Consider the following 17465-nt stretch of genomic DNA (forward strand, 5'->3'; position numbering starts at 1 on the left):
TGCGAGCGATATTCCAAATTTTATATTAAAGGAAAAATGGAAAAATTACGCTTCCGGCAGGACAGTCGTGCCGGAAGCGTAATTTTTCATATTTGGTATTATACGTATTTATTTCTGGTAGGTATATTGCTCTTATTTTCTTCTGTGTCACATAATTTTTTACTGAAATAATTTTCACTTTACTTAAGCATTATGTATCTCCACTAGTCATAAGTCGTAATACATCATGAAAATAAGAAGGGTAGACGTTTATTCTTTGCTTAAAGGGGCCCCCTGTCTAATCTGTGGGCCCCTTTATTTTATTTTATTTATTAAGTACAATCACATCGTATGTATTACATATGTTTAGTTAGTATTAGACCCTTTAGTTTATATCCTCCTAAGGCCCAAGGTCCCACCTATAGTACTTATTCAGTTTGATGAAATTTAAATCATATTCAATTGGAACAGTTCAAGTTCAGTTTAATTCAATTTTCAAACAAAACCAAAATCAACTCTATTCCCTGCACTGAAGGTTCAAATTTCAGTGTCAATTTTTTTTTCATTTGTATGGCTGGGCCTTAGGAGGATTAAGGTGACAGTCCATTTCCAACGACAGCTGCATTACTGTTCATTTTACGTACTATGGAAATTGACAATGACAGCGACGCGTTCAGTACCGGTAGTGCAGCTGCGGTTAGAAATGGAATGTTACCATTAGTTCTCACCGGCCTCCTCTCGCAGTGATCCGGTCCAGTTTGCGACAGAGCTTCCCGTTCTGGCAGAGCTCGGAGAGGTGCGCGGGCGCCTCCACGTCGATGACGAGTGTCTCGATCACGAAGTCCGCCGGGTTGTGCGTGGTCGGGCAGATGTAGCCCACCTCGGCCAGGAACGGGACGAGGAGGGGCGCAGCGCCCTGTGAACGACATAATTAAACAAATAAGGCAGGGGTAGGAAACCGGTATGTAGGTAAATACCGATATTATTACGTTCTTTTTTGTTATTTGGTTTATTATTTCATTTTTAATGGGACAATCTAATAATACAAAGTTGTTACCTAAATACATGATTCAATTGTATGTAAAAAGCATAAAATGATTCATAATATTGGGCTATTTCGGGGTTTTTAAAAATACCAGTTACGAGCCCTGGTGTTGGTGTAGTGATAAAAACCTTTCCTTTCTTGAGATTGGTAATTTTTCAGTAAGAATATATTACACACACATTAGACAATTTAGTTCTATAGCAAATTGCTTGTCGTAAATTTCTTCTCCTGTTCTCCTAGTACATGTATTACATGTAGGTCGTAGTAAAATTGATATTAGGTACCTACTCACTGTATTGTGATTATTTGAGCTATGCCGATATCAAATGTCAGGGTCTCTATTGTTTCCCAAATAGTTTTAAGTCATAATGTATTGTTTGTCCGAATTTTCGTTAGTCATAATTGGTTTTTCTTAGAAACGCGTAACTTTTCAGGATTGCCATAAAACAAACCTAACCTAATAACCCTGACCCATCTATAGAATAACCTTACGAAAATCCTGAAAAGTTAACGGTTTCAGTTTTATGACTAACGATAATATGACAAACAATACATTATGACTTAAAACTTTATGGGAAACAAAGGGACCCCCAAATGTCAATTCGATTAATTACACTAACAGATTAATTAATCCTTCGGCTTCTCCGTTCATATGGGAACTTGATTAATTGAACATGTTTCAGAGTTTCAATTAATGAATTAGTTACGATAAATTTTGATAATTTTGTTCGCAATAAGTAAATATCATGCCAGTCATTTATATTAAATTTATAGTACCTACGTGATATGTTAATAAGTGTATCCTGCTTATGTATATGCAATTAAGGCATGAATGAGCATTAACGTCATTGAAAATGTGATAAAAATTAAATTTTATAATGTTTCAAGCAGTGCGAAACTTAACTCTGAATATGTACAGAATATCATTTGATATTTACTACCTACTAGATTTTCAGTGAAGGAAAACATCGTGAGGAGACCTGCATACATCCGCGACGAAATTCAAAGGTATATTTGCTAACTTACATCGACCGGGATATGGACCGGATTACCTTTTGTATCGTTGTCGACCTCTCGATATTTCGATACGTGTGCTCTGGCATGAATAAATAAGGCGCCCAACCATTATTAAATTATTATTACACAAATTGTTAATTATTTAATAATAGTTATGACAAGCAAATACCACAATAACACGAGTGACTAATAAACAGAACCAAGTGCTGCTTACAGCAATTTGATATTTACCTACACGACAAGATCCGAAGCTACAGTCAAATCAAGATGGTAGGTACTTATTCTGATTTTAATAACAGGTTCCTTATGAATTTGATATGGACTTATTGTGGATATATGATCTGTGTCTGTGTCTAAAGTAACGTTCAGAGTTGAGGAAATGTCACTGTTGACAGTGACAGATCAAATGCGTAACAAATGAAGATCAAATTTATTACCTGTTATTATAATTAGAATAAGCCTCCTTCTTGAGCTTCAATACAAGCTTGTTAATTCAACATAACCTTGCAAAACCCGTCACGTCTCGAACACGCTCGAACTCTTGAGAAACTAACATAGTATTGACAGAATAGTATAGGTAGTACAAATTTGGTGATAAGGTCAATGTGGCTAATTCCGTCATAGGGACTATTCCGTCTACGAGCGTATATTTCTTTGATTTTCAATCGTAGGAAATAAAACCATTTGCTTTTGATTGCTGAAACCAATTAAAGCAAAGCTGCTTTGTCGATGAAATTATTGTTTGTTGGTTGTTCTAGAGAAACGCTAGTGGACGGAATAGTCCCTATTTATTTATTTAATTCGATTCGATAAAAAACTCAAAACACTTTTAACTGAACTGGCGTGTTATACTGTTGACGACTTTGTCAGTAGGGCAGCCATCCCAACCACATAAAAAAAAAAAAATGTAAAATGTATATAAATTAATAATTAGCAATAATTTAATGTAATTTAATTATTTATACTATTGTAAAATGACCTGTAAAATACTAAATTTTATTAATAAATATCTGAATCTGAATCTGAATATTTTAAATCAGGCAACAAGACCCATATTACAAATACCTTACAGACTGTATGTATACTCTGTATACGTTGTATTATTTCGAATAATCACCAGCAAGTACCTATAACAGAGAATGACGAAAACCCATTTTTCTTACTACACTGTGCCCTAACTAACCGCACAAGTGAATTTGCCTGCAAGTTGAAATTAACATGGAATTTAATAAGGTCCCGATCCGTTGAACTCACAAGTGGCTTCGTGTCAGATGTCTTGTCTGTTCGCCGGGACGACGGACTTGTACCTAATTTAAAATTGCACTTTTAAAGTTCTTTGCTGGGCTTTTATGAGAACGGTCTCAGCTTTAATAAAAGTTGAATGTGTCTGCTGTACAATTTATTTCAATTGTATTTAAAAGTTAGCGGATAAAATGGTTTAGCTTAAAGTTTCCATTCGGATTTTTATTGCGTTAGCGAATCTATAGAATTAACCTTCGAATTTATTCGGTTCAGTAGAGTTCAACCTAACTAAACATTGTGGGCCTGAATAACCTGGGTATTTTTATATTCTCATGTATGAGTTGTATATACTACTAAAAACCTATATTTAGGTGAATAACGCTTCTGTAACGAATTCTTTTTTATTTGTGTCCTATCTTATCTTAGTGTTTGCTAAAATTATTTTTTATTTATAGGACGATGATAAGAGACGTCCCTCAAATTCGGTGTACTTGACTGCGATCGCCAACCCGCCTGCCAAGCGTTGCGATTATGGCATTCACCCCCCCCATCCGGCACGTATCCAAGGGGGAGGCCTATGTTTAGCAGTAGACGTCTTATGGCTGAGATGATGATAAGAGACATCGTAAATAGCATTTTTGGTGCAGCGGAGTGGTGTTAACGGGATTGGTATAGATAATTCCAACTAATCCAACTGAAATGGTAAATTAAGGTTAAAATTAACGTAATTAACGCTAATTTATCATTAGGGTTGAAATGGATTATACCAATTCCGTTATCACCACTCCGCTGCACCTAAAATTCTATAAAATTATCTGGTGATAAGGAGCCAAAACTGGAGTTAATTTGTAGGTTCGAATCGGCCTCTTGATTAGGTACATGTTTAGTTTTATGCTAATCTATTTACCGTATGTTTTCCTTAACATAAACGGTTTCTTACAGAAGTAACTTGAGACGTTCGTATATTAGGGGAATTGAAAGAGTTGGGTAAATGGTTTTCTTATTACATGTCAAACTCGGCATGTACTTATGTAATAAGAAAACCATTTACATATAGCCGCAAGCCCACTAAAAATATCTGTTTATCTGCGCTGCGTTTTGATACAATGAAACTATTATCCTATAAAGTTACTATAGTACTTAAGTACGTATAATCTACCAATCCTTGTAAACACAATTAAATAAATAATTCTAACTGACGGCAATCATATGAATCATATGAGCTTAAAGTACGCTTACCTTATTTTTTCCGCTTTTCATAAGCAACTGTCACAGAAATTCAACGTTTATACCAAAATACCACGGTGTGCGAGCGCCTGCTAAAATATATTAGCAATAAGTCTCCGACAAGCCACATAGTATAGACGCTCAGGCGCTGCATTCACTTGCATAATGTCTTCTATTTGCGCTCGCGACGTGCAAACAATCCGCCAAGTGACTATTAACCTGCACAAAGCCAAGCTCCTGCGTTTTATGCACTGTGTATTCTGTCAGCAAGTTTTAATGTGAGGAGGAAATTCGTATAAATTAAAAAAAAATTATGCATGTGCAATCGTTCCGTTTTAAATTCACGTTCACCGATGAAATAAAATACTTTTTAAGCATTACGTGACTCCACTTAATAAAATCAGAGTTATCATCTCATATGGACCGATTTGATCATATTTGCTATAGTTTTAATTGAAAGTATTTAATAACCTTTTGTTTTAAGATTTTTTTCATATCTTTAGGACCCATTTTCTTTTCTTTCGTAGCGATTATTTCCGACATTATGAACTTTATTCTTGCTTTGTTTGATATTTTACAGTAAGTATTCTACTTGTGTTGGTGTGGTGAAAGTTTTGTGTTTCACTCGGTGGCAAAAAAATTGTTTAACCCTCGTGACTTGAAATCCTCGCAACGCTCAAGATCCCATTTTTTGAACTTCAATTTTGTAATCTTTCGCTTGCTCGGGTATCAATATTAGCACGAGAGGACAACAAATTTGCCCCCTTGTAAAGCTAATAACTATTTATTGCAGGCGAGTGTGCAAGAAACTGCATTTAAATAACGAAGTATACTTCATGTCATTCACGATGACGCGCAGTTTTGTGAAATCTAACCTTTAATGACATGGCAATACGACTCAAAGCAAGCGTCTTCGTCAATGACATGATCTATATTAGCTGTATTATTCCACCTACGATACAAGGATTTAACTAATACGAGGAGTATTAGGGCTGACACGCCCCCTCATTATCCGCCTGTCGCACATTGTCTGCCACTGACAACCCTGTTCCGTGCCAATCTTTTACGCTCAATTGTTTTTTACATCGGAACGAGATAGATACCTACCTACTCGTAAAAGATCCCTTAAAAATACTTTATTAATAACGAGTAATTTGTAAATATTCACTAATGGCATCTAGTAGACTTTTTTATTGAATGTATTGTAAATCAATTTGATAATCATGACGTAACATTTGAATACAATACAGTCTATTATAAACCAAAATAAGATATCTTTGTTAGCACCTCTTTGTTTTTCATTAAAGGTATAGTAAGTTGTTATCTTGAGAATGTAAATATTTATAGGTAAAATTTAAATATTATAGCGACAAAGTTGTGAATTTTTAATAGTTCCAAGCCCGAGATACTGGTCCGTTAGGACAGCTCCACTCCGAAATAATAGTTAGCTCGAAACTTCATTTTCTCGAGAAAAATGCTGTAAAGTAAAGGGTAATACGGGAAAACTTTTATATTTCTTGTTTAAATAATTTAGATAAATACATTTTCCAATGAATAGGTATATACATACATAAATAATAGTATTAAGTAGGTAATGCGTTATAGCCATTATTGTAACTTAACTTTTGGGGCAACACTATGTTCCATCGTAAAGTAGGTATTCTTGAAAGTTATAGGCTACGTGAAGTGCAGAAAAAATAGGTAAGTACTATTTATAGGAAGTTGAAGCATTTACTAACACAGGTCACAATTAAACTTTATTCATAATTACACAGGTCAAAACTACTAACATGTCTTATAACTTTAACGTTTAAAATGTCATTATTAAGAGGTAAATAGTGTTCAGCTACTTCTTTGCGACGCAGTTAAAATACTTACACAGCCGCCATCAGGTACATCAGAGTGACAAATAACAACTCATGTGCGCCTAAGCAGGCGTGGCTCACTCCGCAATTGCATCGCTTTGCTACAGGTAGCTAAAAGCACATCCATTCGACCCCAATTTTGGGGTTTGCCATAAGCCGCGCGTGGCGCTGTCGCCACCTAGCGGCCATATCTGTGCTGATCGTGACAGACGCGTTTTATTAGATAGTGAGTCTTCTGTACCTAGTACTATTATTTATTCTGTGGCCTAAGGAATATCTATTTTGTTAGAAAACAATAAGTAAATGCTTCATTACTACTTGTTGTTGAGTCGGTAGATAAACAAAAAAAAAGTTGTAATACTTAATGACCTTATGAAAACGGCGTAATTACCATCAAGTTGCACAAAAATTACTGCTCTTTATATACTTACTCGTATTATGAATTATGAGACACTGATGTTGGCTTTTATCGTTGTGCGTCCGGAAATATCGGCAAATCCCGGCGAAAACCGGAACAAACCAAACCCACCGGAACCGTTGTTCGTTCGTGTAGTAGCCGAGTGAATTAAATATGATGGCGTGCCAAATCGGCATGGTTGCATGTTATGTTAACAAAATATATGGCTTTCATTACGAAGAATGCGTGAGGTTAGTGCTTCAGGGGAAATGTCTAGCAAGATGCATTAAATATTTTTTCTACTCGTGTACTTTTATCTGTCATTTACATAGTCACGAGCGAACATATAAGGGCATACATTATTAATACTCCTTAAAAGTCTATAGTCTATTGCCCAAAAAAGCACTTGTGTCGTTTTAGAGACATTACGATACGGTAAGCTAGTGTAGGGTCGCAGGTCGCAGGTGCCACATACCGGTACATTGCTACCAACGTGACAAACGATTGAATGCATACGGTTTTTATTAAAAACAAAAAACAAATTTGTACTGAGTTCATTGCTACCAACATAATAAAAAATACTTTTTTTGGTATCATCACTATTGGAAGGTGGACTTCTAGGGCCTGTAACACACTTATACCCTACAGCACCACGACCCTGGTGCGGTGCGGTAGTGTGTAACGGCTTTAAAAAAAAACATAACCATAGACATTACTTGTTTGTTTTTACGTTTCCCGCCTTTCCCGGTAATTTGTTGTTTTTTGAGTATATATTTTATTATTATACTTTGCGTTACTAGGGTAATTGCGTCAGTTTTCCGTCCGGTGTCAGTTTCCGTCCACTTGACAGATTCGTGAATAACACATTTCATTTATAATTTGCTACTTACGAAGTATAAATTTTATGAAGATAGATAAATTATTTAGATATTAAGGATGCAATAAGTCCAAATTTGTGCAGCAAAGAAGGTTTATATTCAAATTTCGTCAAGTGGACGGAAACTGACACCGGACGAAAACTAGCACAATGACCCTATTTGTTTTGCGTTCATAAAAAGTGTTGAAAATGGACAAAGAGGACAACATTGTTTCTACACTTGAAAAAATATACGCTACAGCACAAGCAGCGACTGAAAATTTGTTGCCTGAGTACTAAATCGCAGCACCTATACGACAAATCTTATGAAAAGTTCAAGGCGTGGAGATTGGAGCACAAACTTCGTCATTCTCGGAAAACGTCTAATTGGTGTATTTTCTAAGACTAATTGGAAACACCGGATCAGATCTATCTTTTAAGCAAGGTTGGTATATGCTATAAAAAAATTTGATTTAGGGTACACAGTACAACGAGCTGTATTTATGTACATTTTATATTTTTGCATTGAAACTGAATATTATTTAATTCTCCTTTTTCTTGTTACAGGTTGCAGTAATATTTGGTATTATGGGTGCTTGTCGCAGACAAGAGCTACATACATATAGTAATACCTACTATCCAAAAATTACATTGACAGTTTCATAAATAAAATTTTGTTTATAATTTTTTGTATTTTATTTAATATTGCCTACTCATAGAAAAAGCATTGTATGCAACGTTGTATAAGTAGTCAAAAAATGCTCATGGCGTATTTATTAACAATGTTCGCCTTCGGCTCACATTGTTACCCACGCCACTCACATTTTTTGACCCCTCTTATAAAACTGTTGCATAAAATACTATTTCATCACACTTGCGCAGTAAGCGTGCTATTTCACGCATGTCCATTTTACTCCCACGGGAGATATAAGTAGTTTTTAATAATGTCACTGACTCATAAGAACCAAGTAGGTTATAAGTTTAAAGTCAAGGTATAAATAAAGGTAGCGTAAGGTATAAATGCAAACTCGAGTCTTTAATTCACTCCAGCGGGCGGCTGTCTTGAATCTATAATTAGACTCTTGTTTGCAATATCTCATTTAGGGGGGCAATGTGCCTACTATTATTTAATTTGTTTAAGAGCAGGTACTTAATGAGCTACGTGCATGAAGAATATTTTATAATATTTGTTCAAAAAACACGTTCAACATCACGGAATTAACCCAAAAATGTGAAATCCGCAATTTTTTGTAACATTTTTGTAAAGATATTTGAACTTTTTTTTGTTTCCTTATAAGTAAATATACTTACTTACTTATAGTCAATTGCCCTTAACCTCCTAACCTAACTATAAGGTATGTACTTACTTAACATATTCCTTTATTTAAAAATATGCACATGTAGTTGTAGGTATTCGAATTTTACGAAATTTTGGACATATTACTCGAAGGCAGCCAGTTAACGTAGTGAAACTGGTTGTTGTTGGAAAAATGGATGGCAAGAGGCCGAGAGGACGGTCACCCACCCGTTGATCCGATCAAGTAGGAACATAACAGGACTTACTGTCACTACTGCCCTTAGACAAGCCGAAGACAGGGTGAAATGGAAGCAGCTCGTCGAGGCCTCGGTGAAGGCATTTCAAGACAGGCACGACCTTCAGTAATGAAGAACACGAAGAAGAAAAAGAAGTTGTAGTTCAATAAAATATGATTGCTGACGTCAAACATAAGTACCCAATAAATGTAACAATACTTAAATGACGACATCCCTCATCCCCCGAGAGATAAAACGTGTCTACAGCATTGTTAACCCGCATTGGAGCGAGGCTATCTAGGGGGCACATTACCTCTGGGAGGTGGTCTAGCACACACAGGCACAGAAGGCCTGTGTTAATTCGGTAAAGTTATTGCATAAAATGTTATTGGCCCCACTTAATGGCTTTGGGAGCATTCCATGAAATTGTCTACCGTTTGTCCCGTACAAACGCGAATTTTCTGACGTTTTGCTGGTATAAGAGTTTCTATTTGTATGACAAATGGTCAAAAACTTATGCACAGAAAAATAATTGCTTCCTTTAAATGCCGAAGAAAAAGTCGCAACACAGGAAATAAAATGCGATTGTACGGGACAGCTCGTGGAATGCTCCTTTGGCTTATGCCGCACCCAGTATATCTATATCGTCTATGTACCTATATTATTATTTTTATGTAGGTATGAACCTCAGTGAGGCAAGTGCGAGTCGGACTCGCGCACAAAGGGTTCCGTACCATAAAGCAAAAAAAAAACGGAAAAAATGCAAAAAGAAAACGGTCACCCATCCAAGTACTGACCACGCCCGACGTTGCTTAACTTTGGTCAAAAATCACGTTTGCTGTATGGGAGCCCCACTTAAATCTTTATTTTATTCTGTTTTTAGTATTTGTTGTTAAATAATATATATAGCTACAACCCGATACATTTCTCATGTACCTGTTTTATTTGGCAACTGTAAGGGTTAGGTTAAAAAAAAAAGTTGATTCGTATAGAGGGCCAAAAATGTAGGTCCAGAAAAATATGGATATCCTGGACAAGTGGAAGACCACGATTCTGCATAAGAGCACGCCAAAACGGTAAGACTTAGGTGGGGGGTGCTCGACCAAATGTCATAGAGGGACCCTGGCAGTTTTTGACGCCGCCATTTTTTTTTCAAAATGGCCGACTTTTTTTTTTGACGTTTATTCAAGTTTGTCCCAGCGCGCTGAAATTTTGGTCACGGAATCTCGGGGTCCCCTAGATTCGATTGGTAAAAAAAAAAAAGAAAAAATCCAAGATGGCGGAAAAAATGGCCACTTTTATTTTGTATGGCAACTTTTAAACGGTGGGGGGTGCTCGACCAAATGTCATAGAGGGCCTCGAGAGAAATACAACTGCATTTAAAAAATTTCAAAATGGCCGATTTTTTTTTTTTTGAAGTTGTTCCGATTGCGCTGAGATTTGGCATGCGGCGAGCTTGGGGGCCCAAGATTACCATGTCAAAAAAATTTTTTGGAAAAATTCAAAATGGCGGCTGACACGGGCAAAACCAATTTTCCAAGTAGGTCAAGCGAGCCCGAAGGGCGAGCTTCAGGCTGGGAGGCCGCAGGCCGACCCCGCGACGGGCCGTCAGGCCCGGAGCTTCACCCCGAATGGCCAAGCGTCCCCTACCCCCAGTAATTTTGGGCGAGGCCGAAGGCCTCGCCGCGGAAATGACGAACAAAGCGAAATCCTATACAAAAACTGTGTTAAGCGAGCCCGAAGGGCGAGCTCCGGGCCGGGAGGCCGAAGGCCGACCCCGCGACGGGCCGAAGGCCCGGAGCCTCCACCCCGACTCCCGAAACGCGAGGCCGAAGGCCGAGCTGCGCGAATGCGGTGCCTCCAAGCGTTCTACAAAGTCAACTGTCTCGATAAGCGGAGCCGGCGGGCCGAAGGCCCGACGGCGGAGCGTCGAGGCTCGCGAAGGCCGAAGGCCGAGCTCCGCGTAGGGCCGAAGGCCCGAAGCGTCACACGAGAGGGGGAAGTTGGAGCTTAAACACGACCCAATAGGAAAAGTGTCTTAGACAAGCGAAACGGCGGGCCGAAGGCCGAAGGCCGTAGGCCCGACGTGAGCTTGTCAAGACGCTTTTACTATTGGGTCGTGTTTAAGCTCCAACTTCTCGCTTACGCCCCAAAGCAAAACCAACCCTCCAAGTGTTTTAATAAGCGAAGCGGCGGGCCGAAGGCCCGACGCTGAGCTTCGAAACCCAGCGAAGGCCGAAGGCCGAGCTCTGCGTAGGGCCGAAGGCCCGGAGCGTCCCTTACGATTTCCCAAGCACGCGAGGCCGAAGGCCGAGCTGCGGGAATGAAGTGCTCGCATGCGGACCTTACGATTTCCCAAGCATGCGAGGCCGAAGGCCGAGCTGCGTGAATGCGGTGCCTCCAAGCGTTCTACAAAGTCAACTGTCTTGATAAGCGGAGCCGGCGGGCCGAAGGCCCGACGGCGAAGCGTCGAGGCTGGCGAAGGCCGAAGGCCGAGCTCCGCGTAGGGCCGAAGGCCCGAAGCGTCACACGAGAGGGGGAAGTTGGAGCTTAAACACGACCCAATAGGAAAAGTGTCTTAGACAAGCGAAACGGCGGGCCGAAGGCCGAAGGCCGTAGGCCCGACGTGAGCTTGTCAAGACACTTTTACTATTGGGTCGTGTTTAAGCTCCAACTTCCCGCTTACGCCCCAAAGCAAAACCAACCCCCCAAGTGTTTTAATAAGCGAAGCGGCGGGCCGAAGGCCCGAGGCTGAGCTTCGAAGCCCAGCGAAGGCCGAAGGCCGAGCTCCGCGTAGGGCCGAAGGCCCGGAGCGTCCCTTACGATTTCCCAAGCACGCGAGGCCGAAGGCCGAGCTGCGGGAATGAAGTGCTCGCATGCGGACCTTTTGTTTCAAGCAAAAGTAAAACTTCATTTCCTTTTCCCTCTGGAAAACAAACTACTACACAATTACAACAGCACAAACAACAGCACCAACAACAAAACAACAACAAAATAACCACAAGAAGACCGCGGGGCCCTCGGGCCCCGCGCACAACGCACAAAACTAGTTTGTTGTTATAGCGGCAACAGAAATACATCATCTGTGAAAATTTCAACTGTCTAGCTATCACGGTTCGTGAGATACAGCCTGGTGACAGACAGACGGACGGACGGACGGACGGACGGATGGACGGACGGACGGACAGCGAAGTCTTAGTAATAGGGTCCCGTTTTACCCTTTGGGCACGGAACCCTAAAAATGTGCTTGCTTTTTCCTTTCTGTATCAGTTATCCACTCAACGGTTATAAAATGCATTTTTAGTTATTTTATAGGTAAGTATATTAATAGAATAAGTACGGCAAAAAGCGTTGTTGGGCAGCCCACACCATATCCATAAGTATACGAGTAAATAGGTTTATAATAATAAGAGCGGAAAATAATGTAGTAATAAAAAATAATATGAGGTAATTTAAATCAAGCAGAAACGGTTGCGAGAAATATTTATAGGAAAAAAATATAATGTGAGATTTCAGTTATGGCAAGATAGAAAGCTTTTACCTTTGCTGTATTATAATATAAACGTACACGTGTCTCGACGCGATTCGGAAAATGAATTAGACATCAACTAGATATGAAATAGTAACGATATGTGACGTTCCATGGCAAAAGGTACCTTATGACCGCAATAATATTGGAGCGACGTTAATAATAGCGTAAGCGCCAACCGCCATAAGGTACCTTTTGCCGTGGAACGTCACATATCGTTACTATTTCATATCTAGGTAATGTCTAATTCATTTGCCGAATTGCGCCGTAAGGTTACATATATAGTGGATCTTCTGTATGAATTGATTTTGTAGAAATAGGCAGTAGGCGAGACGTAAATTACAACTGCGAATTGGTTTAGGCAACATTTAGGCTCGTAAATGGCGAAAATCCAACGATTGGTGACCCGAATAGACTCCGAACGGTCCGTAGGTAATAGAGAGGAATTCAAAATGTCGTCTAGAAGTTCTTAGCAGAATGATCAGAAAGTGTAAGTTTAGGGTAAATGGCCAAATTTACATTGTAATTGGCTTGAAAAGTAATAGCTACCAAAATAAGCGTATATATTTAAGGTTATTAAAATGGTTCCTGATCTTTTGATCAAACAACAAAACAAAATGTAAAATATATGTAGAGTCAGGCCAAGAAAAGTCTACAGCGATACACGCAGTGCAAGTGATATTAATACGTCATAATTTCATAGAAGTTTGACGTTTAAAATAACACGTGTATTGCGTGTATTATTAAAATCACTGCAGACTTTTCTCGGTCTAACTCTATATTCGAGTACAGCAAAAATGTATATAGGTATGTATTATGTAAGTACTTATAGTTTTTATTCTGACACCTAATTAACCTGTACGTCTGATGCATTGAGGAGCATAAAAAACATTTGGAATGGGAAAGTATTTTAGTACGTTTGATATTTGTTGGTTATTTTTCCATTGTGATCTAAATCTGATAAATCGCGGATAACAATTGTAAGTACAAAAGTTTAATTTCAAACGTATATACGTATTTTTAATAAATCAATATTCCTATTAAAGTTATATCCCACCTAAATATAAACTTTACGTTATCGAAATCACATTTAATCCAAGTCAACCAAACTTATTAAAGACGTAATCATATCACAATAATATTGCGGCACGTCAGGGGGCACGAGAAAATGAAGAAAGTTCGGTGATGAGATTGTCGCCCACATTGTCTCTTGTAGGTAGTTAGGGGCTTTTACTCGATTTTGTATGCCCGCTGATAAGGGGAACAATAGGGCTATGTTATACGCTTTATTACATTAGGCTTCCTTAAAACTCGCAAGCCGACTCCATAATAGGGTTATAAGGATATTTCAAGCGTTAACTTAGTATTTATTTAATGTCGTGTATAATTTCAGTGAGAAACGTAAAGAGTAAGACGCTAGTTCCATTTGGGTCTTCACTATATTAATCTAATGCCCAACAAAGTATAAAGGGAAACGCCGGAATCTCATTATAAAATAGTTAAGTAATAGCTTTTTCCTTAGTCTCTTTAGAGAAATATTGGCTACAATTTCACATCACACTGAGTCTTCTCATTCGTTAACTTTTCGTGTGTAATTGGTGAAGAATTAATTTGTTTTAAAATGTTACTATTGTTAATTAACCAAAACTTGTGTCTGGTTGAATTAATAATAATTAGGTTGAATCATTAGAAGGCCGTATGTCTTCCGTAATGGCCTCCAGAATTAGGTGCCGTAATGAAATTTAGAGGTCAGCTGATAAAATTTATTTAAGGCATAATAACTTATTCCAGGCCATTTCTTTATACCTCCAACCCATTAATGTTTCTGCCGGCGCTGAAATGGTAGTCTTTGGCTCCTTTAGTAATCTCTAAAGAACTATAACTTTACTTAATAATGTCGCGTTTAACAGTTGAAGTCATTTTGTATTTCTTATTATGACTCCCAGGATCACAATGAAGAGAATATATAAACTAAAAGACTTGCCAAATACGCAGCTGACCACGTATATTATGAAATTTATAAACTTTAAATTCGAATCAATTATTAAAAAAATGTTCACTTAAATTAATCTTATTATAATTTTTATTTAGGTACATGTTAAAAAAAAGTTTGGCACTTTGATGTTCTCTGTTATTTACAGACAGCTAAAAAGTAGCATGCATTGAGTGCCCTTCAAAAATATATAATAAAATTTTGATATATTTACCTATAGGTAAAGTAAGGTTACTACCTATACGAGTTAAAGTTTTCTAGTAAAACAGCAGACGTAGTGAAACCACTATCTGTCGGATTAATATAACTTTCAGGCCTGTGTGATGTACAAGATGTACAGAACAATGGACACAGACTTACCTGGTAACAGCACATGCCTCTAGCCAGGACGTATACTCGATCGAAGAGCGCGAAGAGGGAGGCCGAGGGCTGGTGTATGGTGCAGATGATCGTCCTGCCCTGCCGTGAGAGCAGACGCAGCAGTACCACCAGTTGCCGGATCGATACCACATCTAGGCCTCTGTGAAAACGTACCTTAATCATTATTTTTGCAGCTTTTGTTTCATCTTTTAGTAATTGATAGTTCCAGATTTCGATAAATGATAGTAACTTTTATTCGTTTAGTATAATATCTATATATCTACCGAATCCTACACCAGAGCAAGTGACGCCGCAACAGAAAACTGCGTCACGAAAATGATTTTTTAGTATTTAAGATTTTTATTATTGTATATATAATATTAGTTAGTAAGGTATGTATCTATGGGCCTTAGTAGCCCGAAAATAAATGCTTTGATTTGATTTGATTTTGATAAAAAACTGTGTGGCTGGTAGGGTCATCAATGTCGTCATCATTGGCCTGTACATAGTGTACATCAATAAAATGATGATTCAAATAGCGTCCATAAGAGTGCGGCACTTCCGCAAATAAATGTAAATAAATAAATATAAATAAATATTGGGGACACAGATCGATGTAGCCCCAAACTAAGCATAGCTTGTACTATGGATACTAGGCATCGATATAAACATACTTATATAGATAAATACATACTTATATACATAGAAAACATCCAGGACTCAGGAACAAATATTTGTATTCAGCACAAAAATAAATGCCCTTACCAGGATTCGAACCCAGGATCATCGGCTTCGCAGGCAGGGTCACTACCCACTAGGCCAGACCGGTCGTCAATTATAGATAAATCATCAATAAAGTTTGACGAATATGCTTTTAAGTTTAAAGTAAAAGCTGTGGCAAATTCTCTTAATCCAAATAAATAAAAGCAAAATGTAGCCGAATTTGAACAATAAAATCACTTTGTAAGTGGACTATTTAATTAAATTACCAGAAAACGTGTTTGGGGCTCACTCTAGAGCGCTCAGTGGCTGAGCGTTTGGTTTTTCATTTGCCGGGCGTGAAATTTTCATTTTATCAACAATGTATGTAAGTAGGTCAGGAGACAGCAGGAATCGTTTATTTCGATTTCAATAATTTTGTTTGTAATATTCATGATAACTGAAATTGATTTTGTTATATGTAGATAACTGAAGAGCGTTAATGGAAGAGCGCGGTTTCTTGTCACGGGTAGTTATACATAAGCGGCCCACTGATTAACAGTCCGCCGGACGGCATCGGCCTGTCAGTTGTTCGGAACTGTCAAAATTTTGTTCTAACTGACAGGCCGATACCGTCCGGCGGACTGTTAATCAGTGGGCCCCTATACGATACGAGTAGGTACATACTGGGAAGTTCCAACTATGAGAGTGTTATGTTGTACTGTTTACCGAAATAAATACTTTTTGTCCTGTAGGGTTAATTATTGACGATTTTTGATTTAAAGAAGACATTTCGATGTACCTTATAAATTAATGCAAATCCTAATCAGACCTATAGAGTGCAGCCAAGGCAGCATTACACCTACGATAGTGGAGTGTCGTAAGATTTTTATTTTTACCCAAGAAACCCGAGGATTTCGGACGGATTTTAAATTTCGAAATTTGGTGCAAATTTTGGAGCAGAATAAGGTGTATTTTACGGTAAATCTGTAGACATAAACGCGCTAGAAATAAATACAAGCTCCCGGTCTACATTTTCTCTTCTCAGTACGGTTAGCAAAAATGCAGTAAGCTATTCTGGCTACGTAGCTAAAATGGTTACCGTACCACTAAGTGGCACAGGTGTGCTTTGTGCCTAACGCGTCGCATCGTTTAAGTTTTATTTTACCCAGTTACTAAGTTTAGTACTTAAGCGAGTTATAGTTAGTATTAGGTACTATATCATCGATATGTTTTTACAAATGACATGTGTTACGTATTCGTTCACTGGATGCGATGTAAGTACGACAGTCAACGTCAGACATATGTTTATATTTTACGCCTTATTACAAAGGACTTTAGCAAAAGTACCTATAAACATCTTTTTGACATCGACTCTTGCTTGTGCTTATCGGTGCTTGCGATTAAGTAATGTTAAAACAATATCAAACGAAGTTGAGATTTCACAAAATACAGTTCTAATAGGCCTTTGGGAAGCCTGTTAAGTGAGGCTGAACTGTAATCTAGACAGAGCTGATTAGAATTCCGAAAGAGCTGTAGTGTGAATCGATACTGCGTAAATTTCGATACAGCGGTACATGGTGCCCACAACGATAAAATTGAATGTACCCCGCAGTTTGCAGTGTAATCAAATGATCGGGAATTCAACGCTCGCGCCTATTGTGTGAATACTAAATCTACCGAGCTCTACATAGTGATTTTGTAGATTGGTTGTGACGGAATA

General features: G+C 38.2%; 1 protein-coding gene across 1 annotated transcript in view; it reads right to left on the reverse strand.

The window, feature by feature from the left end:
- The window catches only part of LOC134664618 (ATP-binding cassette subfamily G member 4-like), a 144358-nt gene that overhangs the window by 25703 nt on the left and 101190 nt on the right, over window positions 1-17465 (reverse strand). Inside the window, exons 5-6 of the mRNA XM_063521351.1 lie at window positions 15044-15203; window positions 708-895 (exon numbers count right to left, since the gene is read on the reverse strand). Coding sequence (XP_063377421.1) covers window positions 708-895; window positions 15044-15203 — 348 coding nt within the window. The remainder of the gene's footprint in view (window positions 1-707; window positions 896-15043; window positions 15204-17465) is intronic.

The sequence above is a fragment of the Cydia fagiglandana genome, chromosome 1 (assembly GCF_963556715.1).
Source record: "Cydia fagiglandana chromosome 1, ilCydFagi1.1, whole genome shotgun sequence".
Taxonomy (NCBI): Eukaryota; Metazoa; Arthropoda; class Insecta; order Lepidoptera; family Tortricidae; genus Cydia; species Cydia fagiglandana.